The sequence below is a fragment of the Manacus candei genome, unplaced genomic scaffold (genome assembly GCF_025592945.1).
Source record: "Manacus candei isolate 608988 ecotype Guabito, Panama unplaced genomic scaffold, ASM2559294v1 h1tg000057l, whole genome shotgun sequence".
NCBI classification, from domain to species: domain Eukaryota; kingdom Metazoa; phylum Chordata; class Aves; order Passeriformes; family Pipridae; genus Manacus; species Manacus candei.
Window position 1 is genome coordinate 2,037,943 of NW_026138105.1, and position 16,318 is coordinate 2,054,260.

Here is a 16,318-nt window from a genome sequence, read left to right on the forward strand (position 1 = left end):
CCAGCCACACTGACAGGGAAAAGGCTTGGTGCTAAATGGGAACGATGGAACTGTGATAGGCTGAGGAATCTTAGGAAGGACAGCAACTTTCTCCAACTGAAATGTGTCAGAACCCTCCTGTGCATCATTAGGTAGGACTAACACAAACCCAGGTGAGTGTCAGTATTCATCACACAGATCTGAGTTATAAAGTGCCCGCTGTGATGGACAGACCATGTCACACCACTGAGAGACTCTGCTGGTGGCAGGAGCCTTTTCTCTGCATGACTACACACTGTAGGGCTTCTTGAGCTTCATCACCTTTAATGACTGTAACTCATTAATGGCAGAGGGTTCAGAAAAGTGTAATCGTTCTCCTCCGTCACCTTCTCACAAAAAATTTGCTGTTAACAATGGTATTTAATACTGCTTTGAGTCTAATACATGGAGGACAGCTTAGCAATTAGAAAGAAGCAGAACTAGTTTTAACCTTCCTGCCTAGAATTCGCCACAGGCACGAGAATGAAATCAAATGTAACATTTCCCCGACAGAGATCCACAGTTCCCTGTGTTGTTCAACATCCAGCCCTGTGTCAGAACAACTTGTTCATGAAACACATTGTCAGACACAGTTAGAGCCCTTTCAGCAGATAGCTGTGGCAAGTCAGAACATCCCAGGAAAGACCGGCTGCAGGCACAGGGATGCCTGTGGAAAGGAAGTCCAGGCAGGTGATTCCATTGGCCCCCTGAGGCCTGACATTTAAGAACATATGAAAGATTTCTAAGGACTACTGTGGAGTTTCAGGGCCATTAAAGCAGCTGCTACTGCCCTCTTGAGAAGCTGACATCCCAGTTAACGTGCTGGGAAAGGGAGGAGGAGAATATTATAGTTCCCCAAGCCCTCTAAGGCAGCGCTGCTGCCGGGAGCACAGCCTCACTCCCTGCCCCAGCTGCTGCTGCTCACATCTGCACCAGCACTGGCGTTTGTGAGGTGATGTGGATGTGATCCAGATTCAGTCTAACCTGGCAAAACAAGCCCGCTCAGTTCACCCCATCGGGTCACTGTTCAGGCTCACTCTGCGGCCTCGTGAGAGCCGGGGCCAGCAGCAGCCAGGGGCAGGGAACAGGCAGCAGGGACAGGTGGGATGGCTCCTAGCAGGGACAGGTGGGATGGCTCCTGGAAGCAAGCTGCTGGCTCTGGGGGGCTCTGGGCGAGGGGCTCTGCCCTATTCTCCTGGTACTATCTCAGTGCTGGCACCTGTGCAGGCTCACACTGATGCTTGGGGCAGCCACGGTGGCCTGACCAACCTCAGCCAGAGAACTTACAGCTGCTTCCACGCTGCTGTCTCTGTTGCCCCTGAGCTCAGACAGAGCCATGCCCCAAGGACAGGGCTGACAGCAGCGGGCAGGCACAGACCTGCCACCTTCACCCCTTCTGAACTGAACCCCAGCACCAGCCCAGAGACTCCCCTGCTGTTGCAAAATGTGGAATATGTCAAGATTATTTTAAGTCAGGATGTTCTGTGTAAGGTCTTTGTATACTTTCAAGCCTAATGAGCAAGAAAGAAGACCTGATCAATGGGGCAGGCAGCAGGAGCACCCCGTAGTCATGGACAACCTGGAGTTAACAAGCTTTAAGGATGTAGTTAATCAGATGTTGATGTATGTCTATGTATACATTGCTAACTTCTATGACAAGGTGACCCACCTGGTTGATCAAGGGAAGCCAGTTGATGTGATCTTTTGGGATTTCAGTAAAGCTTTTGTTACTGTTACTCTCTCTCCTGTGCTGGGTGAGCAATTGGCTCTGGGGTCGGGCACAGAGGGTGACAGTGACTGGGGTGACATCAGACTGTGACCTGTCACTACTGGGGTTCCCCAGGGCTCCATCTGGGCCCTGTGCTCTCCAACATCTCCAGCAATGACTTGGACACGGCACTGGAAGGGACACTGAGCAAGTTTGCAGGTGACCCAAAACTGGGAGGGGCTGTTGAGCCCCTCGAGGGCAGGGAGGCCCTGCAGAGAGACCTGGACAGATCCCAGGGCTGGGAATCACCACCCATGGGAAGTTCAACAAGGGCAAGTGCTGGATTCTGCCCCTGGGATGGGGCAACCTTGGATGTATGGACAGAGAGGGGAATGAGAGGCTGGAAAGCAGTGCTGGGAAAGGGCCCTGGGGGTCCTGGTCGGTGGCCACTTGGCCCTGAGTCAGCAGTGCCCTGGCAGCCAGGAGGGCCAACCCTGTCCTGGGGCATCAGGGAGGGGACTGTCCCGCTCTGCTCTGCCCTGGGGTGGCCTCACCTTGAATATTTGGGCAGTTTGGGGGGACACAATGTAAGGAAGATGTTCAACCATCAGAGTGTCCAAAGGAAGGACAGGGAGATGGGAAGGGCCTTGATTTGAAGCCATGTGAGGACACTGAGGGCACTTGGTGTGTTCAGCTGGAGGAGACTGAGGGGAGACCTCACTGCAATTAAAACTCCCTGGGCAGGGGCAGAGGAGGGGCAGGGACTGAGCTCTACTCTGGGGGGACCAGGGACAGCACCCAGGGAATTGTGTCAGGGGGGTTTAGGCTGGGCATTACAAAGAGGTTCTTCCCCCAGAGGGTGGTTGGGCACTGCCCAGGCTCCCCAGGGCAGTGGGCACAGCCCCAAGGCTGCCAGAGCTCCAGGAGGGTTTGGCTGATCCTCTGGGGCACAGGGGGTGACTCTTGGGGATGGGCCTGTGCAGGGCCAGGAGCTGGACTGGATGGTCCTTGTGGGTCCCTTCCAACTCAGCATATTCTGTGATTCTGTGAAAATACTCAAGGTCCATATATCCTATAGCTGAACCATGTTCATTATACTACTAAAAATCATGCCTGCAGGTCAAAAAGACCTCTGGGTTACATAACTTGTATGGAAATGACTAACCAGTCCTAAGAGAGGGGCTGTACTTGGGAAGTTTCTAACTCTGAATTTCTGTGTGTAAATAATGCCACACAGAGTCTGGAGGGGCGTGCTGGATTTGTGGAATACCACCGGGCACCCAGGCCTGTGCAACTCTGGAATAAATAAACTTACTGACCTTTACTTCCACTGGGCAGACGATCATATGCAGCACCAAGAATAGGACTAGGTGCTTCATTTCTCAAGGAAAGGTGGTGTCAGTCACGTCCAGGCCCCCAGTTCCAGCATCAGGAGCTGGGCTCCAACATTGAATAGGCCCAGGGATTGCCACAACACAAAAGGTTCCAAGTGAGAAAGGAAACACTGAGGCTTGGTGCTGTCCTTCCCATGGAAAAGCACTGTCATTCCCATTCAGGGCCTCACCACCAAAATTTATGATACCACCTCCAATACATCCAAGGATTGTTCACACACAAAAGGGGCCAGGACAGAAAGGTCTTGCTGGCCTTTACCCCCATGGGGCAGATGATCATCTGCAGCAGCAACAGGAGGAATAGGTGTTTCCCTTCCCAAGGAAAGGTACTTTGATTCACTTTCTGGACCCAACCTCTGCAATTTGGAGCCAAGCTCCAAATCTGAGTATGTCCAGGGATTGCTCCTGCACAGAATGTGACAGGTCAGAAAGCTGTTGGTGGCCTTCACTGTTTGTTGAGGAATACATTTAGTCCAGGTAGCTCAGCTTGCAAACTGCAGATTGGGATGAAGACTGAACTCTGGGTGGGAGCAAAGAAGCTGTGAACTGAGACATACAGCAGGAGCTGGGAATTGCTGACCTTTTGGATAACAAAGGAGATGAAGATCGGTCATGACAGCGAGGGGGGTGGACACAGACAGGGCAGCAGGAGCCAAAGACTTGGGAGGAAGAGCGAGACTTACACAGGTAGACAGTGAGGGTATAAAAACCCAGGGGTTCCTTGGCTGGGGGAGCTCCTCAGAGGCACAAGCTCAAGGTGTTTCTGTGTTACTGTGCCATGAATAAACTGCTTTATGGAATGAGATATCTGAGACTGCCATGGGAAACCTGGTCTGGGTGTGTGTGTGTGTGTGTGTGTGTGTGAGGAGCCAAGCGAGACCTGTCAGGTCACGGTGAAGGAGCTGCAAAGTCCGTGGCCTTTGGGAGCGTGACTGCCAGGGAGGCTCGGGAACGGCCAGAGCGGGGATCTCCCTCCACACTCACCTCCCGTGGGCAGCCCATAACCCGCACCCGAAACACTGCGGGACGGCGCTCTCCTTCCCACGGAGACGCAGTTACATTAATTACTCTCTCCACGGCCCCATCGCCGCCGTTCCCTCACTGCCCCATCGCCGCCATGCCCGCCCTGCCCCATCGCCGCCATGCCCGCCCTGCCCCATCGCCGCCATCGCCGCCGTCCCTCCGTCCCCCGGCGCTTCCCGCGGAAGGGGAGGGCGGCGGCGGCGGAAGCGGCGCCGGGGACTGATGGCGGCGCTGGCGCGGGCCCTGGTGAGCGAGGGAAGGAGGGAGGGAGGGGGCGAGCGGCGTGTGGGGCCGGGGCCGTCCCCCCGCACCCCGAGGGGTGTCAGCGGGGGCTGCCCCCGCCGCCCTCCCCTCAGCCCCGCGGTGCTGTCTGGCGAAGCAGCGGGTCGAGCTTTTCCCCGCAGAGTTTGTGTTTGCAGAAGGGTTGCTGAGGGGCCGGAGCGTGTCCAGAGAAGGGCAGAGGAGCTGGGGAAGGGGCTGGAGCACCAGGAGCTGCTGAGGGAGCTGTGAGGGAGAAAAGGAAGCTCAGAGGGGACCTCCTCGCCCTCTCCTCCTCCCTGACAGGAGCGGGGAGCCAGGGGAGGTCGGGCTCTGCTCCCAGGGGACGAGGGACAGGACCAGAGGACACGGCCTCAAGCTGTGCCAGGGGAGGGTCAGGTTGGACACTAGGAGGAATTTCTGCACAGAAAGAGCTATTTAGACATTGGGATGGGCTGCCCAGGGAGGCGGTGGAGTCACTGTCCCTGGAGGCGTTTAAGGAAAGACTATTCATGGCACTCAGTGCCATGGTCTGATGTTGGGTCATCGGTTGGACTTGGTCATCCTAGAAGTCTCTTCCAACCTAATTCACTCTGTTATTCTGTCGTGTGAGGGTCTGGGCTCCTGCTTGGGGCTGGAGACACGTGTCTGTCAGTGTGGGGCTCCTCTGGGCTCAGTGTGTTCTCTTCCTCGAGTTTCCCTTCTCCTTTCAGGTGTTTGATACCAAGGATGATGTAAAGATTCCCATTCCTGTGTTACTGATCAGGCCCTGGCACAGGTAGCCCAGGGCAGTGGTGGAGTCACCATCCCTGGAAGTGCTCAAATGCCAGGTAGATGTGGCACCTGGGGACACGGGTTAGTGGTGGACCCGGCAGTGCTGGGTTGATGGTTGGACTCGATGGGCTTTTCCAACCCTAGTGATTCAAACTGGAAGAGTTTGGGTTCCTGTGAATGAGTGGATTTCTAATCACTCCACTCTTTTCTTCTTTTCCATGCATTTGTGTGCACTTTTCTTTGTATTGGCCTTTAAAGTCTCTGCAACAGAGCTCTCCTAGGCTAGTATATAGTCTAGAAAAGGGAATTTTGTACCTGGGTCTGATCTTATGCCACCACACAAATACAGGGATGGCCAGTGCTGCTAAGTGGGGAGAGATTTCCCAGGAACAGGAAAGGCCTTTGGCCAGAGGGCAATCTCCACTTGTGAAATGAATCCACCAAGTTCTCAGTGCTCAGGGTGTGGTTTTCATCGGCACAGTGAGCCCTGTCCTTTCCACTCTCAAGGTGAAAGCAGCCAAGCACAAACCTGCCTGAGTGCAGCTGAAGTGGAGCGAGCTTGAGTTCCTGCTTCCTCCTCCCATCCCTGTCCTTTATGCTCCTGTCCTTGCTCTGTTGCCTGCAATTGCTTCCTCCAGCATTTTTCTTGGCCCCTATGATCCAAATTCTGGAGCAGCAGAACAGTGTCAACATAAAAACAGTTTTGTGGAGTTTTAAAGCATTAAAGAGGCAGTGGCCAGAAGACAGGGAGGGGGAAGCCAGGCAGGAGGGGAGCAGGGAGAGCAGTGGGAAAGCAGTGAGGCACCAGATGGGTTCAGCTGCCCGTGGAGCCGCACCCCCAGGGCAGGGTTTGCACTGAAAACCTGCTTCTGAAGGGGAAGGACTTGCCTCCTGGGCTTACCTGTCCCTGGGCAGCTCCTTGCCCAGCTGCTGCTGGCATTCATGTGGCAGAGTGAGCTGATTCAGTTTTTCAGCCCGAGCAGACATTACTCATTGGAGGGGAGGGGAGGAGATGGAGTTATTTGCCATTTTGTGATCTGAAGTGCACTGTGCTTCAGCTCAAGCACTGCTCATCCCTGGCACCTCCCAGCACTTTTTGCTGCGTTTGAATTTAGTGGTTGCCTACTTGTATAAAAGTAAATCTTCAAACTTTCCCTGTCTCTTCTTTCTACTGGAAATAAGGAAAATTACTTTTGTTGTCTGTCTTCAAGCCTTCTTTGGAGCTCCTGGTGTGTGATATCGTCCTGATGGTCGTCCAGGCATTTCAGCTCTACTCACTAATACTGCCATTAGGATAAAGCTGGTTTTTACCCAAGGATCTTGATAAATAGCTTGTCTGCTACCCAAGACTTTCCTAATGATTACCAAGAGCATTTAGAAGACCATACAGTGATATTCTTCCACCACCATCTTGACAAGGCAGCTGTCTGCAGGCTGTTCCTGAGTAATCCTGTTCAGTTTAGGCTTGCTCCTTTTTCTCTCAGCCAAGCAAAAGTATCACTTGTAATTTGAAAAGAGGGTTGTGTTCTGCAAACGGTGATGCTGGCTTAGACAAAATTCTTTAGCTCCTCGTGTTCCCTGCTTTCTGCTGGTGTCTGTTTTCTTTGTTACTGGATTGTTTATCACATCTCAGCTTTTCAGTGTGCATATGCTTATTTTATGTTTTCATATGTCCTTGTCCAGTCTTGTTGCAGTTGTGCTTTTCAACAGCTATAAACCACAGTATGTTCAAGCTCTAAGCCATATCCCAGCCTGGGCATGTTTTCCTTCTTATTACAGAGAAAAAGTCTCAAAAAAGTTCTGTCAGATCCTTGGAATCTTGTAATAATTGATTATAAAAAATGGTGACTTCTTTCTCACTGAAGTCTTTGTTAAACTGTTTATGTCAGGGCACTGGGTTACCTCAAGAAGTACTTTGTGGTACTGAACTGAAATGGTTTTTTTGGATAGAAATATATTGTTTTCAAAATCTCACTTACTGAGCAGTGATGTTACATTGAAAAAGCAGAAATTGTGTCATCTTGCTACAGTTGGAAATGAAGCTGTTTTTATTAGATAAAGGCAATCCCTTCTAATAATATATACATTACTTCCAGTATTAGTGTAGTGCGTGTATGAAGGAGGCAAATATTGCACTAACTTGAATATCGCAGAAAATGAAAGATGCAAAGAAAGTGCAGGCAAAGAAAATTCCAATTCTTTTCCATATTACTGGCATTTTGTCTTCACTGAAATTTATTGGGACAATATGTGCTTTTGAAATACTAAAATTCTTAGCCATGCCTGAGTAAAGTAAGACAAAGATGCATAAAAGCTGTGAGTTGGATGGGGGCTTTTTGGAGCTCACTCTGTCAGCTGAAGAATGCTTCTTGAGCATTTGAATTTATTGTATAGACTGAAAAATTGTGGTGTGGTTTTGTGATGTAGACAGCCCACCATTTCCTTCCACTCATCTGTTTCTGCCATCAGACTTGGGTTGGATACTTGTACTGGAAGGCAAAATATTTTTATAATCAAAATTTATACTCCTGTCAAGCACAAGTTGGGAGTTGAATCTAAGGATTGTTAGAGTATCCTGAGCTGGAAGGGACCCACAAGGATCATTGAGTTCAACTCCTGGCCCTGCACAGACACCCCAACAACCCCACTCTGTCCCTCAGGGTGTTGTCCAAACCCTCCTGGAGCTCTGGCAGCCTTGGGGCTGTGCCCACTGCCCTGGGGAGCCTGGTCAGTGCCAACCACCATCTGGGGGGAAGAACCTTTCCCTGAGATCCAACCTGAGCCTGCCCTGACACAGCTCCTTGTTGTTCTTGTTGTATGAATGAATAAAACTTGTGGAAGCAGAAGGGCAGTTAAACTGTTTCTGCATATTTGGGTCCTTTTCTTCATTGCTCCTGTCCCTGTTGCAGAGCTGCCAGACTGGAGTAACTCAGTGGATCACAGGATGCAGTGGGTTGCTCCAGACCGCCGCCGTCCCGGGCCAGTGTAGACGGATGCTCTGCAGTATTTTCCAGGTATGATGTCAGAGCATGTTAAACTGTGTAAACAAAAATGGAATGAGCTTAAATTGCTAAGAAAAAGTCATGTTTTTTCAATAAAGAGTCTTCTAGAAGTCTTTGCTGTGTATTGCTGAAATATCAAGGCAGCTCTAGAGCTCTGCTGCAAAAAGGGTGAGCTCCCACTCTTTGTTACAGGTCTTCATTCCGGCTGTGTCTTTTAATAGATTTAAGTTATTTAATTATTTAATAGATCTAAATGATCCGTTTTGAGGAGATTAAGTGCAGAAGTCCAAATGTTGGTGTCATTTTTCCAAAGCAGCTTTTACAATCCAGTCACAATTAGACATAATTTCCAGCACCTTATTTTCCAGAACACTTTACTTTATAGAATGTCTCCACTGGACAGTGGCCTTGGGCTTCCTAGTACTGGTGGATGTTTACCTTGCTGAGCACAATATTTAGTGTTGTCCAAGTGGAAGCTCTGCAGTTTGGCTTCCAGCTGTGTGACAGCAGGCACAGTGCCAGGGCATGTCTGTCCAGAGTAAATCAACTGGAGCATCATGTGGTAGCAGGTCCTGAGAAAGGGGTGAAAAAGGTGTAGAAAATGGAGAGATGCTGGCTCTCAGAACAGAATCAGAGTCTGTCTCTTGTGTTTCCTTCCTGCATTCAATAAAACACGAGGGGGTTAAGCCTCTTCTTCATCTTCCTTTATATCACAACTCGTGCTGTAGAGCCATGACATTCAGAATTAGAAATTCCCTGTAAGCTCTTTGGCTTGAGTGTCTTTTCTCAGAGAAGACCTTCCAGTTCTAGGAAAATTGCTGGTGATTTTGTGACACAGCTCTACTATTAAAGCACAGTAGTGCAAGTCACATACAGTGCTTGGAGGAGAGAGAGAAATGAGCAGTTGTGAAGTCATTGATGAAGTTGGGCTCAGTCTGAGCCACCAGTACATTCAATACCTGTCTGGAGGTGACTGCTCTGAACAGCATATTTAGTTTGAGTTAATTTATAAACAAGGCACTGCTAAGCTGGGGGTGCTGGGAGGCTGTGAGGGGTGTTTTGTTCAGGGTGCAGCTTCTTTCCTGGGGAGCCTGCTCACTCCTGCTTGAGAGTTTTCTCTGTTGTGCAGTAGCTCTGTGATACAAGTCATGTGTTCTGAAGTTACAGTGATTGTAGTGGTAGCTTTTACCCTGTAAATTGTGTTTTCTCAAGTCCTTCCACAAAGACAATTGAATGGGCTATAAAGTTGTAGACAAAAATATCGTAAAGTCTGTTTGTCTGCAAGGTCAGGAAAAAGAAGTATTCTTCATTAAAAGACAAAACCATAATTAAAAGTAGTGTAAGCAAGTGAAAGCAGACAGCCTGTGGGTTTTGAGTGGAGTGTTCTACCAGTCCATTCCATCAGTACATTTATGGAACACTGGAAAATGAATGGTGTGGAGCATCAAGCATGGACAGCTATTTTGTTTGTAACAGTTATGATAATAAATTTGTGGTTTTTTTGATATAAAGTTTTTAAGGATTAGCCAAAACTAATTAGCAAACTGAGGGTGATTGGTGTAAAGTGAGGTCAATGATCTCTTAATTTTTTCCTTTTCTTTTCTTGTATCATTTTTACCAGAGACACAAGGCTGGCCCCTTCCGACTGTCCAGGGTCTGTCGAGGATTGATTCAAGCCAATGGAGCCACCACGCAGCAAAACAGATCCTTTTACAATACAAATAAGGTGAGAAGAGCTGGATGTTTTTATTGTTGGAGGGCACATGTGCTGGGGATTATACAGGGACAGGAGGCAAAACACTGCTCAGAACATGTAGGAGAGGACTCAGCTTTTCTCTAAGATATTTTAGTGTGGTGAGAACAATGGGTCCAGTCATTTGAGAAGGAATTCTGTTCCTTTCCAGAAAATGAGGGGCTGGCATAGGAAGGTGCAGTTACAGCTGGGTTATAAGGGTGAAGGTTCCAGTGATAATCCTGAGGGCTTCCTTCCAGTGAGGAAAGAAACTAAGTCAAGGGGAATAGTTGCTGGTGTGGAGAGCAGATATTCCTTCTGTACATATTAGAAGTGACAGGGTGGTTTCTGATTCTTTAGCTTGGGAATAAAGTATGATGGCAGTTTTGGTATCTGCTAAACACTGAAAATTGTCATGCAATCTACTAATAACAGCTAATTATTGTCTAATAATTTATTTACTGTTCACCTGTACTATTTTGTTAATCTGTGGTCTATGTATCTTGTACATTTATTGTATTTTGTCTTGGAATAGAAGTTTTCTGGAGCTGATTCAACTCCATAAGATTAGTTTACCACTTAAATTATGGGTGTCAGCATCTCTCAACTAATAATTATCCTGATTTGGCTCTTGTCAAGCCAGTGTGAAGAAAATGGCAAAATGGAATGCATGCCTGAGAAATGATAGGACAGAAGAAAGAAGAAAGTTAGGGATTGATGGGTAAAACTTCCATGAAAGCAGCAATCCCAGTTTGCTATCCACCTAGCAGTGTATTTTGCTGGTGTAGAGTTAGAGGTACATGCTAAGAAGGATTTAGAATCAGTTATTTTGACATGATAGAAGAAATGAAGGAAAACAAGGAGATGTGTGCAAGGAAAGAAGCCCTGGTTTCTCTTTACATTCGTTCTTAACTAGAGGTTTTCCTATCTTTAGTCTATTTTTTGGTGTTTTTCAGCTAGTGAGACAAACCAAACATCTTGCAGACAGGGAGACTGAGGCATGTCAAAAGGGGTTGCACAATTTATCGTGGCCAGAGCTAAAGGTGTAATCCAGGCTCCCAGACATGGTGCATCCCCCAGTCCCTGTTCCTGCCTGCACTGCTCTCTGCTACCCACACAAGCAGCATTTGCAGAGCAGATCTGGGAGAGCAGTGGATGACCAGATAGCTGATCCAACAAACCAGGAGTGGCATGAAGATCTTCAAGGCAGGACTCAAGACTTGCTTTTGATGTGTTGGAAAGGACTAGGGGAGGGATCCAAGAGTTGAAAGATGAATTGGGAAACTGGTTAAAATAGCCTTGGTGTAAGAAACCAGGCAGGATTTATGACCAGAGAGGAAGCAGTTTACAGCAGAGTAGGTTTGAGGTGGGTTTTTGGACAGCAACTTCATTATTTTGAATAGAGAAGTACTTACTCATCTTTGAAATGTGAACTTGACTGTGCACTCCTGGTGGGAAAGTGGTTTGGAATTGATGGTGAGCCCCAGGTGTTTCAGTTTATATTTGGTGTCAAAATTAAGAAGATTGTTTGCTTTAAGCACTGCATTGAGCAGGAAAGGTAACCTGAGGTGGGCTTATCTCCCTTGCAGTGTCTTGATGAGCTTGTTTTTAGTGAGTTATACAACATATTTTTGAAGTTTTCTCTCTGTGTGTCATGGTTTAAGCCCAGCTGGCAACTAAGCACCACTGAGCCACTCACTTGCTTCCCCCTCCTTGCCCTGATGATTCCTAGCTCTGATTTTATAGTGTTATAGGACTGTTTAGTTGCACTTGGCTGAACCAAGCACTCCCTGCTTAAATCCCCTCTCCATCTCCTGAGCTAGTCCAGGCTGACTTGCAGAGGAATGAAGCAAGAATCATGGCATTTCTTAGGAAAAACCTGCTTGCTGGCAGGACGAGATAACAGCAGTTGAATTGAGATAATTTTGGTTTTTAACTTCCTCTGTGCAATGAAAGACCTGTGCGAGGGAGGCTTCATAATGCACGTGTGCATAAGAGGCCTGTGGTGAAGTTCTGCCTGGATTCTCTAGAGGTTCAGTGTGATTGTAATTCCTGTGGAGGAGATGAAGGTTAATTTAGTGAGTTTGGTGTGGCAGTGGTTATTGGACACAGGTTCTGCACTGAGCAATTCCTGTCATTGCCTGGCTGGGGGGGGATTATGGAGTTACAATGGAAGGCTAGGAGTCATTTGTAGTGTAGAGGAGAGTATTGCATGGGATATTCTTGAAGAGGAGGTGCTGAAAATTGGTTTAAATATTCACATACTGCCAGTAGACTCAGGGGGTCCATCACATGTGGCAGGGGCTGGGATGAGCCTTTGCAGACACTTTTGTTCTGGATGGTGAGAGGGCACACGGTGAACAGTTTTGACAATCAGAGAAGGATCTGAGTATCCCAGGAGGTCCTGGGCAGTGTGACACTGTCTGACAGGGTGACTGACAGCTGCTGAAGTGGTGCTGAGTGTGTTTCTCCCTGTTTCCCTGGATACTGGACATGGTGGGGTTTGAGCCTTTAACAGTGGACAATACACAGGGGCGAAGTGTTTTATCTCAAATGCTCAGACCTGTCTGTGGATTATAATCAGGGATGCATTAGGTCTCAAAGCTACAGTTTTTGTCACCTTTACAGTTAGTTTTTAATTAAGTATAGCACCTTTTGCAGGATATGGGTCTATATTTTAATATGCATTTATGTATCATTCATGCCATTTCAAAAATCATTATACTAGTGCTAGGAAGGCTATAGAGAATGATCAGCAATGGGAAAAGCTTTCTGTATGAGAATAGGCTATTTTAGGACCCTTCTAAATTAGAGGGATGGGCATGTGTATGATACTGGCCTATAAAAGTCATAAAGGACTGAAAAGTGGAATAGAAAATGGTTGTTTGCAGGTTCTTATAGGAAAATTGGGAGCATCCAGGGAAATCAGTCATAGAATAGTTTGGGTTGGAAGGGACCTTTAAAGATCACTAGTCCAAATGACAAGGCTGGATTTAAAACAGGCACAGTTTTTACATGGTTAAACCCTGAAACCTCAGCGTACCATACCTTTGTGTTATGGAGGTTAAACAGTTTCAAACACTGGGGTACTGAAGGTGCATCCAATTGGAGCTGCCAGAAATGACTGGATACATTTTCTAGTGCGGGAATGTCTGTCAGAAGCTGGACAGGTACACCCCAGGAAGCTTGGGGGGTGTGTGCTGTTTCTCTGCTTTCCTGTCTTCTCCAAGGAGCTGCTCCTGCTCCTTGTTGGAGTTGGCAGCCTGGTCTCATTGTTCTGGCCATGTGTGGCAGCCCTGGTGATGCTGAATTGCTTCCTTGCTAAGAAAATCCTTTTCTTAGTACGTTGATGTGTTAGGAGGAAATGTTTAGGGTAAAATGCCAGCAGCTTAAAACAGTTTAATATTTCTTTGGTCAGGGAACTTTCTCAGATTGTAATGGCTCTCAGATGTGTTTGCTCGAGTGTGTGTAGGAGATTCATGTGCAAAAAATGGGTTAAAAATAGAGTAATTTGTTGATAGCTAAAGGTCTGTACTGCAGAGTTAATTCATGGAAATCATTTGCTGGAGTACCAGTGGTAATTCCTGATGGCTGATTGCTGCTGCTAGGGTGCTCAGAGGCAGAATGCCAGGGAGTTTTCTTACCAGTTGTGCTCATTTGGGTTGGGGTAGTGTTAATTTTCTTCCCAGTAGCTGGTATGGGCTGTGGTTTGGATGTGTGCTGGAAACAGTCCTGATAACAGGGATGTTTTAGTTCCTGCTGAGCAGGGCTGGCACAGAGCTGGGGCCTTTTCTGCTCCTCACCCCACCAAGGGAATAGCTGGGGGTGCACAAGGATCCCATCTGACCCCAGGGACGTTCCAGACCATGTGGCATCATTCTCACACACAGAGCTGTGGGGAGGAGGAGGAAGGGGAGATGTTTGGAGTGATGCTGTTTGCCTTCCCAAGTCACCATTACTGTGACTGGCTGTCCTGGGGGTGGCTGAACCTGCCTCCCATGGGAAGGAGGGAATGAATTCCTTGTGCTGCTTTGCTTGTGTGTGTGCTTTCTGATTAACTAATTAAACTGCATTTACCTCAGCCCACGAGTTTTCTACTTTTACCCTCACAGTTCTCTCCCCCATCCCCAGTTGCCCCTGGGGTTAAGCCACAGCATCAGCCCAGGGGTGTTTAAGGTGTAGAATTGGTCTGGAAGAGAAAATTTATCTTCATGTTTGCAAGCACTGCAAGTCCTTGGGGAATAAATGCTTTCCTGATCTAGGTTTTCTGCAAGTACCACATTGTTTAGCTGAAGGGGAATAACAATCTGAGGGAGCTTCTTGGTGAGAACAGTGAGTTTGTGTAGCTTCACTGGTTTTAAAATGGAGCTGATGGTTTCTATAACGTGTAATTACTCTAGGATATGATATGCCTGTGAGAGGAAGAGAGGGAATGTAAAAGGTTCGCTTTATTTACTCTCTCTCTGTGATTTGTTTGCTTGTTTTTTGTGCAAAAAACTTAAACCCAATTAAAAACATGGACCTAGAAAGAATATGGGAGTCTAGGATAGGAGCCATATTTTGGAAAGCAGGCTTCTCTACAAATTATTTGAATGTAAGCTGCCAATGGGATGGTTTTATCACAATGGTTTGCAGTGTTTGCATTCATAAAGAGAAGAATGTCACATAGGAAAACCAAGGTAATATTTTCAGAGAAGACCTAAATATGTGTTTGTTTTGTTGAAAAAAGACAGTGAACAAAAAACCTAAAATTCCGTATTAAATCTGTGTCTTTTCTAACTAAAATGATTTTTCAGATTTAATTGCTGAGACTGAAATATGTGCTATTTCAATTTTACAGCATCTTTCTGCAAAAGATTCCTTGCATCCTTCTGAAGAGAAAGTGGGTGCTTTCACAAGGATACTAGAAGCAATGGGGTTCACAGGACCACTCAAGTACAGCAGATGGGTAAAGCAGTCATTTAATAATTCTTTTGGTTGTTTGATTGTTCTAAAAAGCAGACAAAAAATCTGCACATTTTTTTCTTGTGATAGGAATAGTACTTAGTGGAAAATTGTTAATTACCCATGTAAATACCTGTTTTCTGATGTAAGGAATAATAATCCATAGCTTGAACCTCCCTTGATCTGTCCACTGCCATCATTGACACAGGTGCCAATATTGCTTTTGGTTTGTGTGGTCTAAAGCCTTCTTGAATTTCTTCAAATATTTGATTTTTTCATTTAATTTGTGCACCAAAACCCACAGTAACAGCCTTACTGTGCAAGTCAAACACCCACATAGTCCATCATCTTATCCCTAATAATGACCAATTGCTGTAAATTGGGAAGAATTCGATTACAGGTAAAGCACATTGTGATATTTGTCTCATGTGCTCCTTCAGCTTCCACCAGTTTCAGGACTTCCTGCATGAAAACAGACATTTTTGGTATAGTATTTATTGATTTTTTTCTTCTGTAAATTGGTCCAGTTGCACTTGGAACTCTTGTTTGTAGCTTCCATAGCATTCAGTATCAGGGATTTCCATAGCCTGAGGCACCACTGGGGGAAGAAGTACAGGTGGTTTTAGTTGATGCCTTTTAATTTTGTAGTTAAAAAAAAAAAAAAGGTGATTATTCTGCCTTCCACTGATGATTTTATAGGCCTGTATATTATATAATATCTACACCTTTCCCTGTAGTGAGAAGGCTGAGTCTAACTTGTTTCTTTTACTGAGGCTCTTCCATGGTTTGATTTTTGTTGCCCTTCTCTGAGCCTCTCCCAGGGTTCTGTATTTCTGGGGCTGGAGGGTCTCCCAGGCAGTCAGGAGGGAGATATGGTGTGTTGCTGTTCAAGGCACTGCTCAGTGGTAGTTGACCAGGTCAAAGTCACAAATAGATCCTTCCCTTTATCCTTTTTTTTTTTTAAATAACCCTTTCATAAAGCAGGTGTTAACACTGACTAAATGAGAGCAGTTCAGTAAGAAACACCTTCACTTCCTTAGGCAGAAGGAAAAACATGAAATTCATTATTTCTTTTCTCTGAACTGGAAGAGAGTATAAAAGAGTGAGAGGAAAAGGCAGCTTGAAGGAAGGGCTGAGCCCAATTGTGTTGGAATTAAAATCAGTTCTTCGAATAGAAAAAAATTAAAAATAATAAAAATGTTAAGGTGCTTTGAGTATCTGCAAGGCAGAGTGCACCTCCTCTGAGACTGCTCTGAAACTGTTGCTGATTGCATCTTGCTCCTCAGACAGTGTAAAGCAAAGATAACTGACCCATAAGAGGCTTAGGTATTTTGGTTTAAATCAGTTGCTTTAATCAGGTGATGCTAAACCTCATGAGAGTGTAGTTTCTCTCCCATGTGCTTGTGTACATATTGTTGTAATAAAGATTCTTATTAGCTCTAAGTGTTGATTCAGAGTTCTCCTT

General features: G+C 46.6%; 1 protein-coding gene across 3 annotated transcripts in view; it reads left to right on the top strand.

Moving 5' to 3' along the window:
- The first annotated feature begins 4,293 nt into the window (after window positions 1–4,293).
- Window positions 4,294–16,318, top strand: part of LOC127478129 (ubiquinol-cytochrome-c reductase complex assembly factor 1) — a 48,944-nt gene continuing 36,919 nt past the window's right edge. For 2 of the 3 annotated variants that reach the window (XM_051803377.1, XM_051803378.1), the window contains exons 1-4: window positions 4,294–4,389; window positions 8,085–8,189; window positions 9,799–9,903; window positions 14,750–14,857. In XM_051803377.1, the coding sequence (XP_051659337.1) occupies window positions 4,366–4,389; window positions 8,085–8,189; window positions 9,799–9,903; window positions 14,750–14,857 (342 nt within the window). In that variant the 5' untranslated portion in view covers window positions 4,294–4,365. Of the gene's footprint in view, window positions 4,390–5,111; window positions 5,232–8,084; window positions 8,190–9,798; window positions 9,904–14,749; window positions 14,858–16,318 lie in introns of those variants that run through there. The other variant, XM_051803379.1, reaches the window with a different exon arrangement.